We start from the raw sequence: 20,455 nt of genomic DNA, 5'->3' as shown, positions 1-20,455 counted from the left end.
CTATACCATGGTGTACTGAACAACCTCCTTGGTGAAAACTATGCTATAAAGACCAACCTTGAAAAGCAGGAAGAATTCCTTGTACCCTCCTTTCAGGATGTAGAGTTCCGGGTAGTAGAGTTCTGGATAGTCGTTCATGGTGCGATCCTGCTTCCGCACAAAGCGGCACATCCGTGGCCCGCGTTCGGATGAGAACTCGCAGTGGAAGATGACGATGATGCGCTTGTCTGGGCAGGACGAGGTCATGGGAGTGCGCAGGAGGAAGTCCTGCACCTGTTCTTCCAGGTACAGGTTCAAGGCGCCCTGAGAAGGGGAGCAAAGCGTTGGTTAAAAACCACGTCAGAAAATATTTGACCATCCTGTTAAGGGACAATGTCCACTCACCTTTATGTGCCCTCCGTCGTACTCGTAAGGGTAGCGGCAGTCAATAACGATGACCCGTTCGACGAGGTGACTGAATTTACCAGTCATAGCCGAAACCACCTATATAAGACACGTTCATTAAACAATATCGAGCTGACTAGTGGAAGTGGCTGATATGTCCACTATGTGATGAAATCATGCAAGTTCAATGGAATGACTTATTAACCCAATGTTATTGTTTGACTCCAACTTTTTGTGCGTGTTAGCATCAACCTTCGTTTGTGGAGGTTTTGGTGTCAAACGGCAAATTGACCCTTAGGCCATCAAAACTTCCTGTTACTAAGTGGAAACTTACTGGTGCGTTTGCATTCTAAAAAGTTTATTGTAAATGTTAGCTTTTAGAGTGTCCGCGTTGAGATCGATAGATCGTGAGTTCAAACCCCGGCCGGGTCATAACAAAGACTATAAAAATGTGACCCATTGCCTTCCTGCTTGGCACTCAGCATCAAGGGTTGGAATTGGGGATTAAATCACCAAAATGATTCCTGAGCGTGACCACCGCTGCTACTCACTGCTCCCCTCATCTAGCAGGGGTTAATTTCACCACACCTAGTGTGTGTGTGTGTGTGTGTGTGTGTGTGTGTGTGTGTGTGACGGTCAGTGGTACTTTGACTGTCAAGGGAGTTACTAAAATTGTAATCCAATCAAGCAGTCCTGTCTGAATTATGTCCATTCTCATTGTATTGTACGTACAAAGAGATGACCATTTTTATTCACTATATTTTAATGTTTATTAACCACTACAAAATAATCCAAATGTAAAATTGGGCTGAAGAATTTTGGAAAATCTAATATTTTTTCTCCTCAATATACGATTCGAAAGGGAGAAGCGGTAGAAAATTGGATAAGGAATTGTCCTCAATTTTAATATTCATGTATTTGTCAAAAAACAGAATAAACTAGATGAGGCAATTCCTAAAATAATTGCGTGTGAATGTTCCAATGCTGAAATTGAACTGAAATGCTGACAGAATGTAGTATGAAATTAAAAATGGTTTCAATGTTGGAATGGTTTGAATTCCCAGGAAAACCAGAATTTGGTTAAGACCTTGGAAAAGTGTTAGTTTGAAAGTCCAGGATGAGTGGAATGTTTTGATGTTGGAATGATTTGAATAGATGAAAAAATGTGGGAATTGCGGATCTTGGAGAAATTTCCTATTTAAATGGGAACTTCATGGAAATTTGAGAATTTGGGGAAAAGCTGGATTAAAAAAATAAATAAAAATAGCATTAATGTCCTGAACGAAATGAATTGGTTGATGTTGGAATTGTTTAAATCGGTCAAGAAATGTTTAAGTCTTAATAGTTAAAAGAATTTAGGAAAAAACGGGAATTTTTCAAGTTTTTAAACCAACTTTTTTTTTTGTCCTGATGAAGACGAATGTTCACAGTGGAACAGTTGAAATAGGTTGAAAAATCCGAATGCAGTCATCGCACTAAAAAAGGTTTGAAATAAGGTTAGAAAAAAACAGGAATTCCTGAAAATTTGTTGAACGTGGAACAATGATTGAATTTCCAGGATGAATCAAATGTGTTGAAGGTGAAATGGTTGAAAATGTGAAACTTGTGGAAGTTTGAAAACTGGATCATTCATTTTGAAAGTGGAAAATGTCCCTAAAACTGGAAATTATAGGAAATTCTGTTTTTTTCTTTAGATTTTTTTAAGGAGAGCATGTAATTCCTGAACAGGCTGAATATTTTAAAGTTGGAACGGTTTGAATCGGATAGAAAATGGGAGAGTTGTGGAACTTTGAAAGATGTCCTCTTCTAAATGGGAATTTCATGGAAATTTCTGAATTTCGGGAAAAGCGGTAAATTATTTGAAAATGCTAAAGAATTTGAATGTACTTTGGTTGGTGTTGGGATTTCTCAAATGGTTAGAGAAATGTTGAAGAAGTAATTTTTTTTATTGAGAAATGGTATTACTGAATTCCTGGAATTTCGAGGAAACCGGGAAATTTTCGAGTTCAAAAAAACTGTTTTTTGTTCTAATTGAGAGGAATATTTTGACGGTGAACCCGTTGAAAAAATTTGGAAGGAGAAGTCACCAGAAAAAAGGTGAAAAAACAGGAATTCTGAGAATTCCTGGAATTTCTTTGAACTTGGAAAATTGACAGTTTAAATGTCCAGGATGGTGGAATGTGTTGAAGGTGGAATGGTTAGAGTCTATGGAAAAATGTGGAAAAGGTGAAAGTCTGAAAAATGGCCAATTCATTGTATATGGGAAAAATGTCCTGAAAACCCTAGAATTCTGGGAATGTGTCAAGGGAAAGCCCGCAATTCCTGAATAGGCTGAACAGTTTGAATCGGATGAAAAACGTGGAAGGTAGCGCGCGCCAAAAGCTGGAGAAGAAGAATAGATAAATTTTGGTGCATTCACACACCAAAATCAACCTGTCTTATAATCAACAATATCAGATGTAATATAGATACACTCTTGTAAATAATACAAATATAAACTTACTAAATCTCATACGGCGGTTATTGTTACCAAAATTATCACAGTATTTTTCAATGTGTTCATACAAACTTTTAACCAGGTTCTATTTCAACAACTACAATACAAAAAATGGCCACACAATACACTTTCTTGGCAGTATAAATGTTATATAGTATCATTTTGGCTAATGAAGAGCCATATTTTTATTTGAATGCTTAAATATGTATATCATATGTAAAAGTGTTTTTGATGATAAAGAAAAAACATGTGTTGGGTGCGTCACGCCCGGTTTATGCGACTCACCGTGGGAAGTTTTACCGCGGTTTATTGTTACATATTTAACTCGCAGTCGAATGTATTTGTCTTTAAAATGGATACTTGATTTGAAGCGTCACGATCATTGGATCATTTTGTGAATTTGCCTTAGTTTGTCAATTAGGATTGTGACAATACAGGATAAATATTTTTATGGCTAAATATAACAATTTAAAACAATGCATATAAATGATCCATTTTCAGTAACACAACACACAATTGTTTGAGGGAAAAAAAGTCTATTACAAAACAAGAAATTGATAAATAAAATAAAGAAAAACCACCATTCATTAACATTACATGCAGATATTTGTAAAAAAAATACATCTGTCGGGAAAATAGACAAAATGATTGATCCCACAATCCCAGTAACGATTCACCCCTTATATTTAGATTGATACGCCACCCCTTTGTTCACGCAAGATTTTTTAGGCTTGAAGGACTGGAGTCTTGCTACGTGGTGGGATAGAAACATCACGTGTGTGTTGTGCTGTGATCGTGGAAAAAAGATGCTCAATGCCTGTTTTTTTATCTTTTGTGTGATAAAAAATTCTTAAGATTTAGAAAATTCATATTTGTGTATCAGCGATCATCCCTAGAAGACCCTCACTGCTCTTATATGTACAGAGCTGGCTGCCACCGTTTTCATAGTAATCTTCAATGCCACTTTGATTGTGACCTTAACATGTTGACACAATGTTTCTTTTTTTTTTTTTATAATTTGATTGACAAACTTGGGCATTCACCACACTAAACAACACAGCGTCAACTTCTATCCCTAATTTTATCTCGCCTTTGCAGGTAAAAAAAATTGCATTTTTATCACAGCGCGATTACCATAATGTAATGTTTGTCTCTTTGAAACCACTCTAAACTAGGCCGTGAGTACAGGTACTACAAATAGTGTTTTCATTTTCAAATGCAGTAAAAAGTATAGTGTTAATAGGTTTTCAATGTCGTGAACCCTCCAAACACTCAGATAATAATTTGAGTGGGTCAGTGGCAACGTTCCCTCTAAGGTGCGCGCCTGCGCAATTGCGCACTGCTGACGCGTCCTCTGCGCACAGCAAATCTATGCTGCGCACAAAATAAAATTTAATCTGAACTGTAAACAAAATAAACAATTTGTTTTGTAGGATTTTGCAACGTGAATGAGTGACGACAAGCTGCCCTAATAGATAAAACAATCGTCAACACAGTTTATTGCAATGTCTTTCGAAATGCTTTAAAGAGGCCATCAATTACTTTTATGGAGCAAAAATCGTTTTAGAATGGGCCGTAACCACAACAAAAACATTAGTAACAAATGTTTATTTAGCAAAACTGGTCATTTTGTGCCGTACAAACTGGGCCAAGACCAACCCTTTGTCGTCTGTTCCTTCAGCCACTGATGCGTTTAGGGCCACTCAAAAAGCCAGACAACTTCAACACTACACACTCAGATGTGTGCTTATTCTACAGTCATTTATTAAGAATGTTAATTTATGGATTTTAATCACGAAAAATTTGCATTCACTAAACTCGAGACAAACAGGATCTTGTCTTTTGCTCAGACACCGCGCAACCAAAACAAAATGGAGATTGCCATTCAAAGTACTTTTCATCACTGCCACCGGAGTATTTGTTTCATTAAATATTTTAATTTCATTTCATTGTAGCACATCTTCTAAAGTTTAAAACACCATCAACACAAATGAGCAGAAAGGACAGTTAAATTGATCATGTTTTGATATGGTTGCATTTTGTTTTTGCAATGCAAAGGTTGTTGACCGACCATTTCGTAGTCATCCTTACAAGGTATATGTAGACGTTACACAATGTTCTGCTGCCACAACATAAAAGATGTAGCTTGACAATATGTGCATGCATTATTTTTTTAACTAAATGAAGTTACCACCTTTAATGTGTTTTGTTTTAACAGCCCTACTGCTTTTTCCATCACATACTGTATAAACTAGGTTTATAGGGTATAGTGGTACTGATAGAGTAAAAACGGTACTATACTGCTTCAGAAAAATACAGATCATTTTTACGGGGTACATGACAGCGCGTCATGACATGGCTGGTGAAACGAGCAGAGGCACATGTTAGGCAACACATGGTGTACTTACGAGCAGAAACAGTTTAGAGATAGAAAAGGGAGAATGGACGTATTTCGGCTTGAAAACTAAGCTATAAACTCTGCAAGCATTTTTTTTAGCTCTTGCTAGCCATTAGCTAGCTAGCAGTTAACATCCATTCGCTGTTCATAGTGTTTTAGGTACTTCCAAATAACTTATCCTCGCCTCCATGGCAACAAAGTTTCTTACAAGTATCATCCCTGCAAGAAGAGGAATAGCTTCACATGCTTCGCGACACACCGTGAGAGGATACACTAGCTAACAATAACAGCAAACTAGCGCTCCTGAATAGAAACAAATGCTGTGGGTGGATCTACACGGACATCGACTGTAACAATACCGAGTACAAGAAACGTACATAGTCAATACTACAATGATTACATTGATATTTTTTATTAACACAATCTTTTGTCTCTCTAATTGTTTATAAACTCAGGAAATACTTCCCTGGGTACAGGAGAACATTAATTATGGCCAATGTATGATCCACTTGGTATTGGATTGATACCTATATTTGTAACTTATGTAAAGTATCAAACAGAAGAATAAGTGATTACTACAGTTTAACAGAAGTGTAGATAGAACGTGTTAAAACAGGAAGTAAACAAAAAACGGAAAATTGACAAGTAAATAAATAAGCCTTCATAATGTTGACAAAATAATAGAATGATAAATGACACAAATATGTTACTGCATACATCAGCAGACTAATTAGGAGCCTTTTTTTGTTTACTTACTACTAAAAGACAAGTTGTCTAGTATCTTCACTATTTAATGACATGATTCTTCTTTGATTGCAATAAGAAATGTATGTTTAATGTATCATAAGATGTTTTGTTTAAATACAGCCAATAATTACATTTTTTGTAGTCCGAAATGTATTGAAAAACACCTTGGTACCGGTACCATAATATTAGTATTGGGACAACCCTAGTAGAAACCATATTGAACTCACTGTGTCCGATATCACGTATTTGAGGTCCTGATGGTGGCCATCCACTGTTGGCAAGGCCAAGGGCTAAACATAAAGACAGAGAATAGATCAGAAATTCTTCTTCACATGAGAAACTCTTAATTATTTCATTGCTGTTTACTTTGGTAAAGTCACCGATTAGCTGGGAAGACACGTCAATGTCGAGCATTTTCTCGATCTCCAACTGGCATGATTTGGACCTCTGCAGCTTTAAGAAAGCCTGAAAAGACGCAGACAACCAGACCAGGTTACTTCCACATAGAAGGTGAAGGGGTGAGTTTTATTATGGAGCACCACTCAACTCACCGCCTTTGGGGAGTGGGCATCATGCTCCGGTGAGGAAACCTCAGATCTGGCCAGGCTGCGGCGCCGCTTCACCCGCACAGGCGTACCATCGTCTCTGTGGCAATCAGAACGTTTCCCAGAGGTGCGGGACACCGGGTTGGGCATGGAAGGGGAGCGGAAAAGTTTGCGGCGTCGCCAGCCGTTCACAGGCTGAAGAACATTTAAAAACAAGAGCCGTTTATTGTTCCAGTTGGCACTCCTTGTCGTCATCAGGGTTTCCCCTAATATATTTCATTTTGGCAGTGCACCAAGGCAACATATTAGCCACCGCACATAAAAAATTTGGTTTTTTTTCCATGAAAATAAAATAAAGTAACAATGTATAGAAGTATGATGCTCTTTTTAGCATTTATTGCTAATTTAATGCTAACAACAGGCACAATTCCAACAGGTTGTTTTTGATAAAGAACGAGGGACTAAGAATTGGAGATATCCTTTGGGAGAAAACAAATTAACAAAATACATTGTACAATAAGCAGCAACAATTGAAAAATAGAGCAAAACAATATTGTGTAAGAAAGAATATACAAATACTATAATTAATACAATTTATTTTAAATGTATGCTGAACCTTTTACCAAGTTTTCCCCCGCATAAGCCAAGAAAGTTAATGGAGGACTTACTGGATCTTCTTCCAAGCTGTCAGCAACAAGGGGTGCTGTCAGCAGACTGTCCATTCCCTTTGGCATGCCCACGTCGTTCTGCAAGACACAGGCAGTCAAGTCATGACGCAAATATATGGGCGGTCAGCCAATTTCAAAAGGGAAGAGGAAAGGCGGCCTTACATCCATGTGGTCATCCAGCACATCTAGAAAGCCGTCGTCGTCGTCGTCATCGCCGAGCACAGAAGTGAGAGAGGAACGTCTGAGGTACAAGGGGCTGCTGTCATTGAATTCCAGCTTCTGCACAGGAGTAGGCGAGGACAGCTGCAACACAACAAACATTTTCATAAATAAAAGCTGAAGTTTGACCCAAAAGCTGCATTTTGGGTCATTGTGTCAGCTGGGAGTTTGACAAACATATCGACATTCCCGCTTCGACTATTTCTCACACAGGCAACATACCAAGAGGGCCGGCGCGGAGTTGGGGCGGTGGGCAAATGCGTCCTTTGACTGCCCGCTGTTGCAGGAATGCAAGCGGCAGCGGGACACTGGCTTGGTGGGTTTCTTGAACTCAAAGCACTCCTGCCGACGACAAACAGCTTAACGACATCTGAGATAGCGTGGCAACAAAGCTTCAACCAAAGCCTCACCTGAGAATTATTTTCCTTGTCACATTGAGAAGACGAGGTCACGTTGATGTGGGTGAGCGGTTGGCCAAATGTTCCGTAGCGATGAGATTCACTTTCGGGTCCCTTCAGAGACGGGCTGAAGCACAGGAGATGCAGCTGCAACAAGATAGTAAGTAGTGGTTATTACAACCATCGTTCTACACCAGATTCCAAAGAGTGGACTGGAGGCCATTTACAACCCGCAGCTTGTTTATTTATTGGCCTTTGGTTTAATAAAATAAATTAATTATTAATGAAAGATACAGCAGGGTTTCCCGCATCGCTTGTTACGGCGGCCGCCATAACAACAAAGAGCCACCACCTAAACTAACAGCCTCTGTCAGTACATCTCTGCAGCACCCAGCATTGTCCCACCCACAGAACTATCTGTTTGGCTGTTACTGCTCTGCATACAACCAATTAGCCGTGTGTATTCAGAGTGCATGGAGTCAGTGCTCCTGTGGTGGGGTGAGCAGAAAGGTGTTTAGCAGGTAAGCATAAGGCAGCGGACTCCCCCAAAATTATAATAAACACCTCCCAGTCAACTAATATTAACATCACTATGAGATCGTTGACGTTCTAGAAACATAAGCAGCAGCTCAGCTCGCTCGCAGTCCTTGAGGTGAAGGCTAATTAGCTTTTAGCGTAACGTGTTACGGACAGCAAAGCCCTGTCTGAGAGAAAGACAAGCATTTTTGACCTACAGTTAACAAGTAAGTTATTTCACTTTACCTTTTTCTGTGTTGAAGCAGCAAAAAACAACATTATGTTAAATGAAGAGTTTCCTGAAGCTGTCTATGATATTTTATATAATAATATAACTGCATCATGAAGCCTACATGAACTCCATGGTGTTCAGGGATGAATAGTCTCTCCTATTGCTATTGTACTTTTTTTTCAGCTATAGTTACATTAATCATTAGTAATGTAGCAGCATAGTTTTGAATGGCATGGTTCCTGCTATCACATGTTGATAAAAATAAAATTTGCATTAAAAAAAAAATCAACTACAGGCTTCCCAAATACTGTAATAAATTAAGCATGATGTGTTTAGCATGTCAGCATGTGGCCCCACTTTTAACCCCCCTTTTTTTTTTCCCAAACGCTTATTGGAAACGTTTATCAATTTGACTCAATAAGACATTATTTTGTCACTTTATTACTTAGTAAATTACTAAGTCAAAATATTGACTTACTAAGTCATAATAATGACATACTAAGTCATAATAATGACATACTTAGTGTTGTGTGACTATCAGAAATAAATTAGTCATTGAAAGTAGAAAGCAGAGCTCTGTCTGACATGCTGGGTCCAAGGATGCAACTAGAGTCATTACTACAGTTTTGAGAATGATTTATTTTCCCTTTGAGAAAAAAAAACAATACATTACATGCAGATAAATTTATAAGACTATATGGACCAGACTATGATGGAAAAAGATAGCCTGTTGCGGTCAACAGAAGTAACTGCACCCGACTTCACTCCCTCTCTGTACAAGACAAAAAGCATTCACAGGCAGGTGCTATAATCCAGCAATCATGCCTCCCCACATATACGCACTCACGTAGCCACACCCACTATCCCTGGTGACAAGTAAGAAACAAATCCCTGCCTCTACACTTAGTATCTCAGGTAAGTAGGACTGTAGGTAAGTAGGACTGTTTTGTATTTTGTATTTACGTTACAGAAAAAATATTGACATATATCGCCATTCAGCAAATGGAGCGGAAAACAACCAGTCTGTAGTCTATTGCCACCCCAGGCTGTGGTGGCAGCGACGAGGTGGAGACGTGATGGTGATGGCGACAGGCCGAGTTACACTGTTCCTTACACCCACCCACTCCGTCTGTCTGTCTGTCCCCTGGGGAGACACCACCTTAACCAACAAATTTTCTGGTAGAAACACTGTACAGTATTATGCGATGTGACTGTAATTTACAAAACTTAAAGCCAGTGAAGTTGGCACTTTGTGTCAACGGTAAATAAAAACAGAATACAAAGATTTGCAAATCCTTTTCCACTTATATTCAATTGAATAGACTGCAAAGACAAGATACTTAATGTTAGAACTGAGAAACTTTTTTTTTTGCTAATAATTATCAACTTAGAATTTAATGACAGCAACACATTGCAAAAATGTTGGCACAGAGGCAATATTTACCGCTGTGTTACATGGCCTTTCCTTTTAACAACACTCAGTAAATGTTTGGGAACGGAAGAGACCAATATTTTAAGCTTTTAAGATGAAATTATTTTCCATTCTTTCTTGATGTACAGCCTAAGTTGTTCAACAGCCTCCATTGTCGTATTTGACACTTTATAATGCGCCACACATTTTCAATGTGAGACAGGTCTGGACTACAGGCAGTACCCACACTGTTACTACAAGGCCAAATAAGTGTTTGATGAGCATTCTTCAACTTTCTCTTTTTTTTTTTCCACTTGTGCCAGGTTTTTTAAACATGTTGCAGGCATCAAATTCCAAATTAGTTAATATTTGCAAAAAATAACAATGTTTACCATTTTTAACGTTAACTATCTTGTCTTTGCAATGTATTCTATTGAATATAAGTTGAACAGAATTTGCCAGTCATTGTATTTTTGGGCTTCAACGGTGGCAGAGGGGTTATTGCGTCTGCCTCACAATACAAAGGTCCTGAGTAATCTGGGGTTCAATCCCAGGCTCGGGATCTTTCTGTGTGGAGTTTGCATGTCCTCCCCCGTGAATGCGTGGGTTCCCTCCGGGTACTACGGCTTCCAAAGACATGCACCTGGGGATAGATTGATTGACAACACTAAATTGGCCCTAGTGTGTAAATGTGAGTGGGAATGTTGTCTGTCTATCTGTGTTGGCCCTGCGATGAGGTGGCGACTTGTCCAGGGTGTACCCCGCCTTGCGCCCGATTGTAGCTGAGATAGGCACCAGCGCCCTCCGCGACCCCAAAGGAAATAAGCGGTAGTAAATGGATGGATGGATGGATGTATTCTGTTTTTATTTACCATTTATTTACACCACATGCCAACTTCACTGGTTTTGGGGTTTGCATTTGCTTAAATGCTTCATATGTTTATGGGAGGTACATTTCAGTCATTAAGTCTTGAATTAGTGACACAGTACTGCATAATTTCATACAGTCAATGACAGCATTGTGTGTGTATAAACAATGTCATTGTTGCTTATAGGGTTGTACAGTATACCAGTATTAGTATAGTACCACAATACTAATGAATCATATTCTGTACTATACCGCCTCTAAAAAGTACCAGTCCCCCACCCATCGTGTAAAGCAGAAAGCCCTCAGGAAGAGGTGCTTCAAGACATGGCAAGCTAGCTAGCAACTAGTTAGTCCGCAGTCAGCAGATTGTAACTATTTCAATATCACTAACCCTTGTCTCCATGGAGAAAAGGCAAGTACAATTATTTCAAGTATCAGCCTTGTAGGACGCGTGGTAGCTATACATGCTTCACTTCACACCACAGCACATCGGCGCCATGATACTGGATGAGTGATTTGTCTACAGTTGACCAAATCAAGATACAAGACTACATCATGTCCAGTCATTAACCATTAAGAGTACCATCTTAGCTTTGAACACACTAATCACATGTGAATGAAGGTCATACTTAGTCAACAGCCATACATGTCACACTAAGGGTATGAACAACGCCAACACTGTCATAAATATGTGCCATATAGTGAAACAACACAAAACAACAATGACTAACACATTTTGGGAGAATATCTGCACCGCAACACAACACTACAGAACAAATTCCCAGAATTTCTTGCAGCACCAACTCTTTCAGGACGCTACAACAGTGGTTCTCAACCTTTTTTCAGTGATGTACCCCTGTGAACATTTTTTAATTTCAAGTACCCCCTAATCAGAGCAAAGCATTTTTGGTTGAAAAAAAATAGATAAAGAAGTAAAATACAGCACCATGTCATCAGTTTCTGATTTATTAAATAGTAAAACAGTGCAAAATATTGCTCATTTGTAGTGGTCTTTCTTGAACTATTTGGAAAAAAATATATAAAAATAACTAAAAACTTGTTAAAAAATAAACAAGTGATTCAATTATAAAAAAAGATTTCTACACATAGAAGTAATCATCAACTTAAAGTGCCCTCTTTGAGGATTGTAATAGAGATCCATCTGGATTCATGAACTTAATTCTAAACATTTCGTCACCAAAAAAAATCTTTAACATAAATATCTATGGAACATGTCCACAAAAAAATCTAACTGTTAACACTGAATATTGCATTGTTGCGTTTCTTTTCAGTTTATGAACTTACATTCATATTTTGTTGAAGTATTATTCAATAAATATATGTATAAAGGATTTTTGAATTATTGCTATTTTTAGAATATTTACATAAAATCTCACGTACCCCTTGGCATGCCGTCAAGTACCCCCAGGGGTACGTGTACCCCCATTTGAGAACCACTGCGCTACAATATAAACAAATGCCATTGGTGGATCTACACCCAACATCCACTGTGATGATACCAAGTACTGGAGCATATCTAGTCGATACTACTATGATTCAGGGCTGGACGATATATCGATATGCACGATATATCGCGGGTTTGTCTCTGTGCAATATAGAAAATGACTATTGTGACATTTGAGTATACGTTCTCACACAGTTGCATTTAGCTGCAGGCATCACACTACAGGCTCTTCCCACTCCTTGTGTCTCCTCACAGACAACAAGCGCACAAACTTACACACGTCACGTCATACGTCACATACGTACATGCCCTAACGGAGCAGATATGTAGCAGACAAGGTAATGTTAGCTGTGATGCTAGCAAAGCCATGCGAGTGGTATAACGAGAGAAAGAAGGAAGGGACAATAACCGGTAATGACTTGTTTACAGAGGTAAATGCATGTTTGGACTGAAATTGGAAAAGATGACAGGTGTGACAACAGACGGTTGTCCAAATCTGACAGGGAAAATGTTGAGACTTTTAAAAGAGAATGAAGGATAAAGAAATTAACCCGGAGCAGAAATTTACATTTTTGCATTGCATTATACATCAGGAAGTGTTGTGTAAGTCTGTGGTAAAAATTAACCATGTTATTTATGTTGTAACAAACAGTTAACTTCATCAGAGAAAAAGCATTAAATCAAACAATGTGTTGCACTTTTGGAGGAAAATGAGATTGAACATGGTGACATAAGCAACCACTCTGCTGTCAGGTGGCTCAGCCTGGGCAAAGTACTGAAAAGTGTCTGGGACCTGAGAACAGAGTCACAATTTCTGTGTGAAGAAAGGACATGGCATCCCAGAGTTTTCAGATGAAGACTGCGTGGCAGACCTCGGAATTGCTCTGGATGTGACTGCACTAATTAACGGCCTAAATGTCAAACTGCAGAGCAAGGGCCTTTTTGTGCATTGGATGTACAGTACAGTGAAGGCTTTCATAAGAGAGTTGCTGCAGCTTCTCTCAAGCCAAGTGAAGAACAATATTCTGACCCACTTGCAAACACTAAAGGAAGCCACAAGATCAGCCAATCACCTCCACAAGTACTCAACCATGTTAGAAGCACTGCATGGAGAGTTTTCAAGACGATTTCAAAACTCTTGACAGTGACATGCACGTGGTTTCTTCTCCCGTCAACTGCCGCGTGGATAATGCACCAAGTGATGTTCAGATGGAACTCATTGACCTGCAGTCTGACACACTTCTGGCAGATCACTTCAGGTGAATCTCACTGTGGGACTTTTACTCTTCCCTTACAGAGGAGAACTTTCCACACCTTAGGAAGTATACTCAGAGGATTCTAGTCCTATTTGAATCTACCTACATATGTGAACAGACACTCAGCAATGAAGATCAACAAATCCAAACACAGATCCTGTATTACTGATGACCACCTCTCAAATGTCGTCCTTTTCTCCTCCAAACATATTGCTGGGTATTGTAGCCAAACAGCTCAATTTATGTCTCATCGGACCACAAAACTTTTCTCCAGAAGGTCTTATCATTGTCCAAGTGATGTCAGATGAAAGACCTCACATGGAAAAAGATTTTGGAGACACTACCAAGCAATATATTTGGAGGAGAAAAGGTGAGGACTTTAATCCCAGGAACACCATACCGACCGTCAAGCATGGTAGTGGTGGTATTATGCTGTGGGCCCGTTTTGCTGCCAATGGAACTGGTGCTTTACAGAGAGTAAATGGGACAATGAAAAAGGAGGATTACCTCCAAATTCTTTAGGACAACCTAAAATCATCAGCCCAGATGTTGGGTCTTGGGCGCAGTTGGATGTTCCAACAGGACAATGACCCCAAACACACGTCAAAAGTGGTACAGGAATGGCTAAATCAGGCTACAATTAAGGTTTTAGAATGGCCTTCCCAAAGTCCTGACTTAAACGTGTGCACAATGCTGAAGGCACAAGTCCATGTCAGAAAACAAATACATTTAGCTGAACTGCACCAATTTTGTCAAGAGAAGTGGTCAAAATTTCAACCAGAAGCTTGCCAGAAGCTTATGGATGGCTACCAAAAGCATCTTATTGCAGTGACACTTGCCAAAAGACATGTAAGCAAATATCAACATTACTGTATGTATACTTTTTACCCTGCAAATTTGGTCACATTTTCAGAAGACCCACAATAAATTCATAGAACAACCAAACTTCATGAATGTTTTTTGTGACCATTTAGTATGTGCTCCAATCACTATCACAAAAAAATAGAGTTGTAGAAATTATAGGAAACTCAAGACAGCAATGACAGCAATGACCATACGTCCTTCACAAGTGTATGTAAACTTTTGACCACGACTATCTGACTACATTGGATTGAAGTCATTGCAGCAAAGAATATCAAAGCGCCCTACCTGCCGCATCTTGTCATGTTTTTGTATACGCCCAAGATGGAAAAAGTTCACATATCCCTGCACGAGCTACCTATATCAAATGCTGGATTGTCTCTTGTGGTCTGCCAATTACAAATATTGTAGTCAACATTTGGTCCGTAGAAATGCTAGCCAAGCCACAAATTAAAGAAAGGAAAACACAATTATTCCTCACTTCATGACAAACCGATATTTAAAAGAGCAGTTGATTTATGTTGGGGAAATATTGCCTACTTCAGCAGTTCCCAAAATGTGGTACAAGTATAAAAATTATATAGTGTGAATGAATTCCAAAAAAAGACATGCCGTCAAAGGTCATGGTCACGGATTGCACAAAGGTAAATGCAACCCTTTTAAGGATACAAAATATATTACATACTAAGGATGTAAATCTCTTTGTGATGGACGATTCGTTTCGCATCTCGATACATGGGTTACAATGCGATTCAAAAACTATTAATTTATAAAACAGAAGAAGTTGATTCTATTCAATTTAGTGTATGAAGGATTTTATAAGATTCTATACAGTGTATGAACTATTAGATTGTATGGTTAACATTTGTTGATGGACATTTTTTTTACACCACAAAAGAACAAAACATTCCTTCCTATGCGTACGTTCCTCATGTTAAAGGATAAATAGTCAGACCTTGGCCCCGAGCGCTAAGACGAGAACTGTCCAAGCTTAAGTCTATGAGCATGAACTGATCAAAACTATTCGGATGCGAGGCCAAATGCCTTTGAAGACAATTGATTAGTTGAATGCCATGAGAAGAACAATCTGATGAATGAGAACACCCATAGGTACATTCACCTTCAAATATAAAAAAGCCCATTGTAGTATTCAAGTATTTCTACTTTTTTAAACAAAACATATATCCCCAAAAAATGCAAACATGTTACAACTCAGATATATTTATTTTCCACAAGTCAAGTCAAAAATTTGTATAAGCTACCCTGAACTGTGTGGAAACACAAACCACACAGGTCTACAGAAACCAAATGTCCTAGGAACATAATGTATGAGTCAGTATAGAACGTGCTGCAACAGTACATGTAAGCTATGTTTCACTTAACACAAACGCAGATCACTAACAATATCATGTTATACTACAATAGCAGTGTTTGAAAAAACATATGTAGTGATGGTGTCTTACATTTTGAGCCAGTGACATACACCATCTTCAACTGATTTCTGATGTATACCACTTGTGCCCATAAAGAGAAAATATTTTTACTTACTGGTAATGAGTTGTTTCGTCGAATTGGCATCTTGCTGTAAAAGAAAGGAAGCATAGCAATGCATCAATATGAGATCAATAAGGCAGGTGGTTTCAGCTTGATCAGTGAAAAAGGTCCCATGGTAAGGGCACTTCACGGGTTCATAATTTGAGGTAAGCAAGAAAAAACATTTACTCTCTGACTCTGCTGGACTGTTGAATGGCCTTCTCAAACCTGTAAAGTAGGAAAGAAAAAGATTACAATTGGAACAAACCAACCGAATAAGACAAAACGGGATATTAAACTGAATTATTTTGGGGGTCACGTTTCAAGAAATCAAAATAAGAGACGTCGCCCTTCACTATTAGTCTTGTTTTGTTCATTCTGCAGACCCAGTGTGCTGTACATTGGATTTTAGTCTATTTATTTTGTCAGTTACAGGAAAAAATATGAGTGTCTCAAGTTATTTCAAACTGAACTCCTCGCAGGCCACCAGTTGAATAGCCCAAATGATAAAGAGAAACTATATATATATATATATATATATATATATATATATATATATATATATATATATATATATATATATATATATATATATATATATATATATATATATATCATTTGGGCTATATATATATATATATATATATATATATATATATATATATATATATATATATATATATATATATATAGCGGTGCTGGAGCTCTCAGCTGCGTTCGGGCGAAAGGCAGGTTAGTTTATTTTGTCATTCCATGCAGAGAATCAACAGTGACACAACAAGATGGTTCAATAGATAGATGGATAATTTGGTCAAATAATTACTGCATAACAAATTAACTCCAATACTTAAAATTACCAGAACAAATTCAACCTGCAGGAAATAGTTCTTAGGAGTCTCTGTTTACATGTTAACAATTTGCAGTATTTTGTTACACTTAATTGAGAATTTCTTACAAATTCCTTATTTTATGAGGTCATTGTAATATATTCAATGTGGTTTTGGAATTTTGTTGACATTGTTCTCAATAGTTGTGTTGACATTTGTTGTTTACATAACTAAAGGGATTATAACCAGAGGGAGGTTACATTTTAAATAAATGATAAATGGGTTGTACTTGTATAGCGCTTTTCTACCTTCAAGGTACTCAAAGCGCTTTGACACTACTTCCACATTTACCCATTCACACACACATTCACACACTGATGGAGGGAGCTGCCATGCAAGGCGCCAACCAGCACCCATCAGGAGCAAGGGTGAAGTGTCTTGCTCAGGACACAACGGACGTGATGAGGTTGGTACTAGGTGGGATTTGAACCAGGGACCCTCGGGTTGCGCACGGCCACTCTCCCACTGCGCCACGCCGTCCCATACATTTTATTAAATCTAACATTTTCTCCTGGTCCTTATTTTTGATAGGTCACAAAAAAATATCAATATCGAGCAATACAACCCACTTTTATTGTGATACAGTTTTCAGCCATATCGCCCAGTCCCAAAGAACACTACTAGTATAATTAAAGGCATAGAACAAATCACTTGAACAAACCTTTAAACTGGCTAAAAGGAAAGGACATTTAACGGGGTGCCTTGGGGAACCCATTAGTTATGTGAATCACATGTTTGGACCACTGTTAATAGCTTGTGAGCAAGATTAAAATGTTAGCGAAAGGATTTGCCAATGTGTCTACAATGGTTCAAGTTCTTCGATAGAACAGGAACAATAGTGTTTTTAGGGATTGGCTGAAAAAAATGTTGTCTCAAGTTTTGTACTGAACTCAGGGGGCCAGATGGTGTCAAATCTGGGCCTGATTTGCTCATGTCAGTGGAAAAAACTTGAAACAAATCTATTGAGGAAGGTGAGGATCTAAGTGGCTGGTCAGGAGGACGTGTGTAGGTCCACCTATATGCTAAACAACTATGGAGGAAGGGCAGCTACACGCATGGGCTAATCCTCCATATGCCTGCTCCCTTTCCCATTCAATGGAGGCCGCAAAGAAAAAGGGGGCACTTGTTCTCTTGGGGTGCCCTCATTTCAATGCAAAGAGTAACGAAAAAAAATCTTGAGCGCTCCTCCTCCTTTTCATATAACACAGCAGAGGCAGAGTGTGCAAAGAGACGGAGGGGGTGTGCTAACCATTAAAACCCAGGGCAGGCAAATGAATGACCCCCTGCTTACAGACTCCTAGCAACTCAACAGCTGTGAGAGTCTTCGGGAGCAAATGTTGCAAAGGAACTCGCAGATCAGTTGGCAACAGATGTCTGCATGGACACCTAAGGGCAGCCAGGATTAGGAAGTGGTCAAAATAAAATCAAAATGTTATTTTTGTAATAGTTTTTAGCTGTGATTTACTATTGAAAACTGACTAAATTGTCACCACTGGGACAACCACTTTAAGAAACATTATAAAATATTCTGAGGGTGGATTTTTTTAGAGGAAACAGTGGAACTTCTGATTCCTAACATTAGAATAGAATAGAAAGTACTTTGTTGATCCCTGGGGGAAATTCCGCAATAGAAAGGGTGTTTGGTGGGGGGGCGGGTGTTGTAAGCATTTCACCCATCTCGCGCGCTTTGCAAATTACACGTCATTTCCATTGTGCGCAAGCAATTTGCATATCGCAAGACAAGATTTAAGACGAGATTTTGTGGATGGTTTAGTCAGTAACCCTACATTATTTAATTTTATAAATAGTAAACCAAGTTGTGGCAGTAGTTTAGTCAGTAGTTTAGTCATGGATGTACACTGGTGGTTAGGGTTAGGGTTGGACTAATTTGAGGGCATTAATCAGTTATATTGTCCCGACTACAAATGAATAGATTTACATAAATATTTAATAAATTATTTTGACACCAAAAACATGTATTTGCACCCATTGATTTGCAAAATGTGCACCACACATTATTTAAATATATATATGGAAGCAATTTGCAAAAAGATTGCCCATTATACAAATTTGCAAAATGCGGTTGTGCATTTTGCAAATTGCTCACATTGACATAGTGCCTACAACATTGGTAAAGAGCTGGAGTAAGCTGATGGATTAGAACAGATGCCGGCCGGACAGTCAAACAGACCTTTCATCCATTTCCAGGGCATCCGTAGGGCTGGGGGAATCCATGCCGAGGCCTGGAAGACAAAATGTGTTCAACGCATCAGTGGTCATTCAGAACAAAACTAACGCCACAATTGTCCAGGGGGGGTGCTGAGTGATGCATTTATTACTTTAGTTAGGCAGACAAAAGCTTCTCTGGAACTCACCAGCGTCAGAAGAGACGTCTGAGGCAAAAGAGGGGACCTTTTCCAAGAGAGCATGCTTCTTTCTCTTCGGTGTGTCGAATTCGCTGATGGCAGGAAACACCAGCGGTGTTAAGTGTCGTTCAAAGTATGTGAATGTTCCTACAGCAAAACTTTTCAAGCATAACATACCTTCCCAATCCTACTAGTTTGTCCATGTCCATGGCCAAGTTGGTGATAGGCGAGAGGACCGCCGCGGGTCCTGTGGAGAAGAGCTTCTTGCGGTGAGCCGAATGGATGTTCGCATCCGACAAAGACCTGCAGGAAAGGCCATGGATGTCGTCAGGCCTGCTTCTGGAAATGGCGCCGACCGGACTGATACTGCCCAAAATGTTGTCCATTTCGCTGCTGTTTTCAATTTGGTCGTCCGTGAAGATGCTTGAAATTGGAGGGGCCTTTTGTTTGGAACGTAATGTCTGCAGGAGGGGGACGTCAATCAGCTAAGCGAGCTAACCATTGAGCTAGTTGCGGAAGTTACGCTGTCATGCCTAGACTGACAGCCCAACACCATCAGGGATTAGCCGAGGTGGATAAAATGTGAAATGAAGCTCTTTGGAGCTGCTAAAGCCGCATAGTGTTGAGTGTCAGGCAGCTACGACACTCATTTGTCCCGACAGGCTCCGCTTTCTGCGGGAGAAAGACGACTCGGTCTTATGTTATGTTCAAAATACAACCTCCGAATCCGCCTCGTCCAATCCCCTGCACCGCGCCGTCTCGGCGACCAATAACAGAGGAGAACCGCAGGAACATTCCCGGATGCAACGCAATGTTTAAATTTCCACGTCCATCCTTTGTTATCTATGTTTAATTTGCTTTTAAATATATCGATATTTCATTTAATTATGTTCAAGGGACATAAATGGTGAATGGGTTGTACTTGTATAGCATGAATACCATGAATTGATTAACGTGAACCCCGTCTTAAACAAGTTGAAAAACTTATTCGGGTGTCACCATTTAGTGGTCAATTGTACGGAATATGTACTATACTGTGCAATCTACTAATAAAAGTTTCAATCGGTCAATCAAAAAGCGATTTTCTACCTAAGGTACTCAAAGCGCTTTGCCACTGTTTTCACATTCACACATTCATGCACAAAATCATGCAAACATTCCACGATCAGGAAGGAGAGTGGAGTGTCTTGCTCACGAACACAAC

The 20,455-nt window shown here is 39.1% G+C and overlaps 1 protein-coding gene across 1 annotated transcript in view; it reads right to left on the bottom strand.

Moving 5' to 3' along the window:
- Window positions 1-19,975, bottom strand: part of cdc25b (cell division cycle 25B) — a 24,878-nt gene extending 4,903 nt beyond the window's left edge. The window contains exons 1-14 of the mRNA XM_061894885.1: window positions 19,429-19,975; window positions 19,261-19,343; window positions 19,077-19,128; window positions 16,188-16,226; window positions 16,014-16,047; window positions 7,869-8,003; window positions 7,681-7,800; window positions 7,402-7,542; window positions 7,240-7,317; window positions 6,578-6,766; window positions 6,393-6,491; window positions 6,254-6,316; window positions 385-483; window positions 58-303 (exon numbers count right to left, since the gene is read on the bottom strand). Of these exons, the coding sequence (XP_061750869.1) occupies window positions 58-303; window positions 385-483; window positions 6,254-6,316; window positions 6,393-6,491; window positions 6,578-6,766; window positions 7,240-7,317; window positions 7,402-7,542; window positions 7,681-7,800; window positions 7,869-8,003; window positions 16,014-16,047; window positions 16,188-16,226; window positions 19,077-19,128; window positions 19,261-19,343; window positions 19,429-19,637 (1,587 nt within the window). The 5' untranslated portion in view covers window positions 19,638-19,975. The remainder of the gene's footprint in view (window positions 1-57; window positions 304-384; window positions 484-6,253; window positions 6,317-6,392; window positions 6,492-6,577; window positions 6,767-7,239; window positions 7,318-7,401; window positions 7,543-7,680; window positions 7,801-7,868; window positions 8,004-16,013; window positions 16,048-16,187; window positions 16,227-19,076; window positions 19,129-19,260; window positions 19,344-19,428) is intronic.
- Between the last annotated feature and the right edge of the window lie 480 nt (window positions 19,976-20,455).

Source organism: Nerophis ophidion, linkage group LG03 (assembly GCF_033978795.1).
Source record: "Nerophis ophidion isolate RoL-2023_Sa linkage group LG03, RoL_Noph_v1.0, whole genome shotgun sequence".
NCBI lineage: Eukaryota > Metazoa > Chordata > Actinopteri > Syngnathiformes > Syngnathidae > Nerophis > Nerophis ophidion.
Note: the sequence above shows the minus strand (reverse complement) of the source record. Positions and strands in the feature narration are given on the sequence as shown.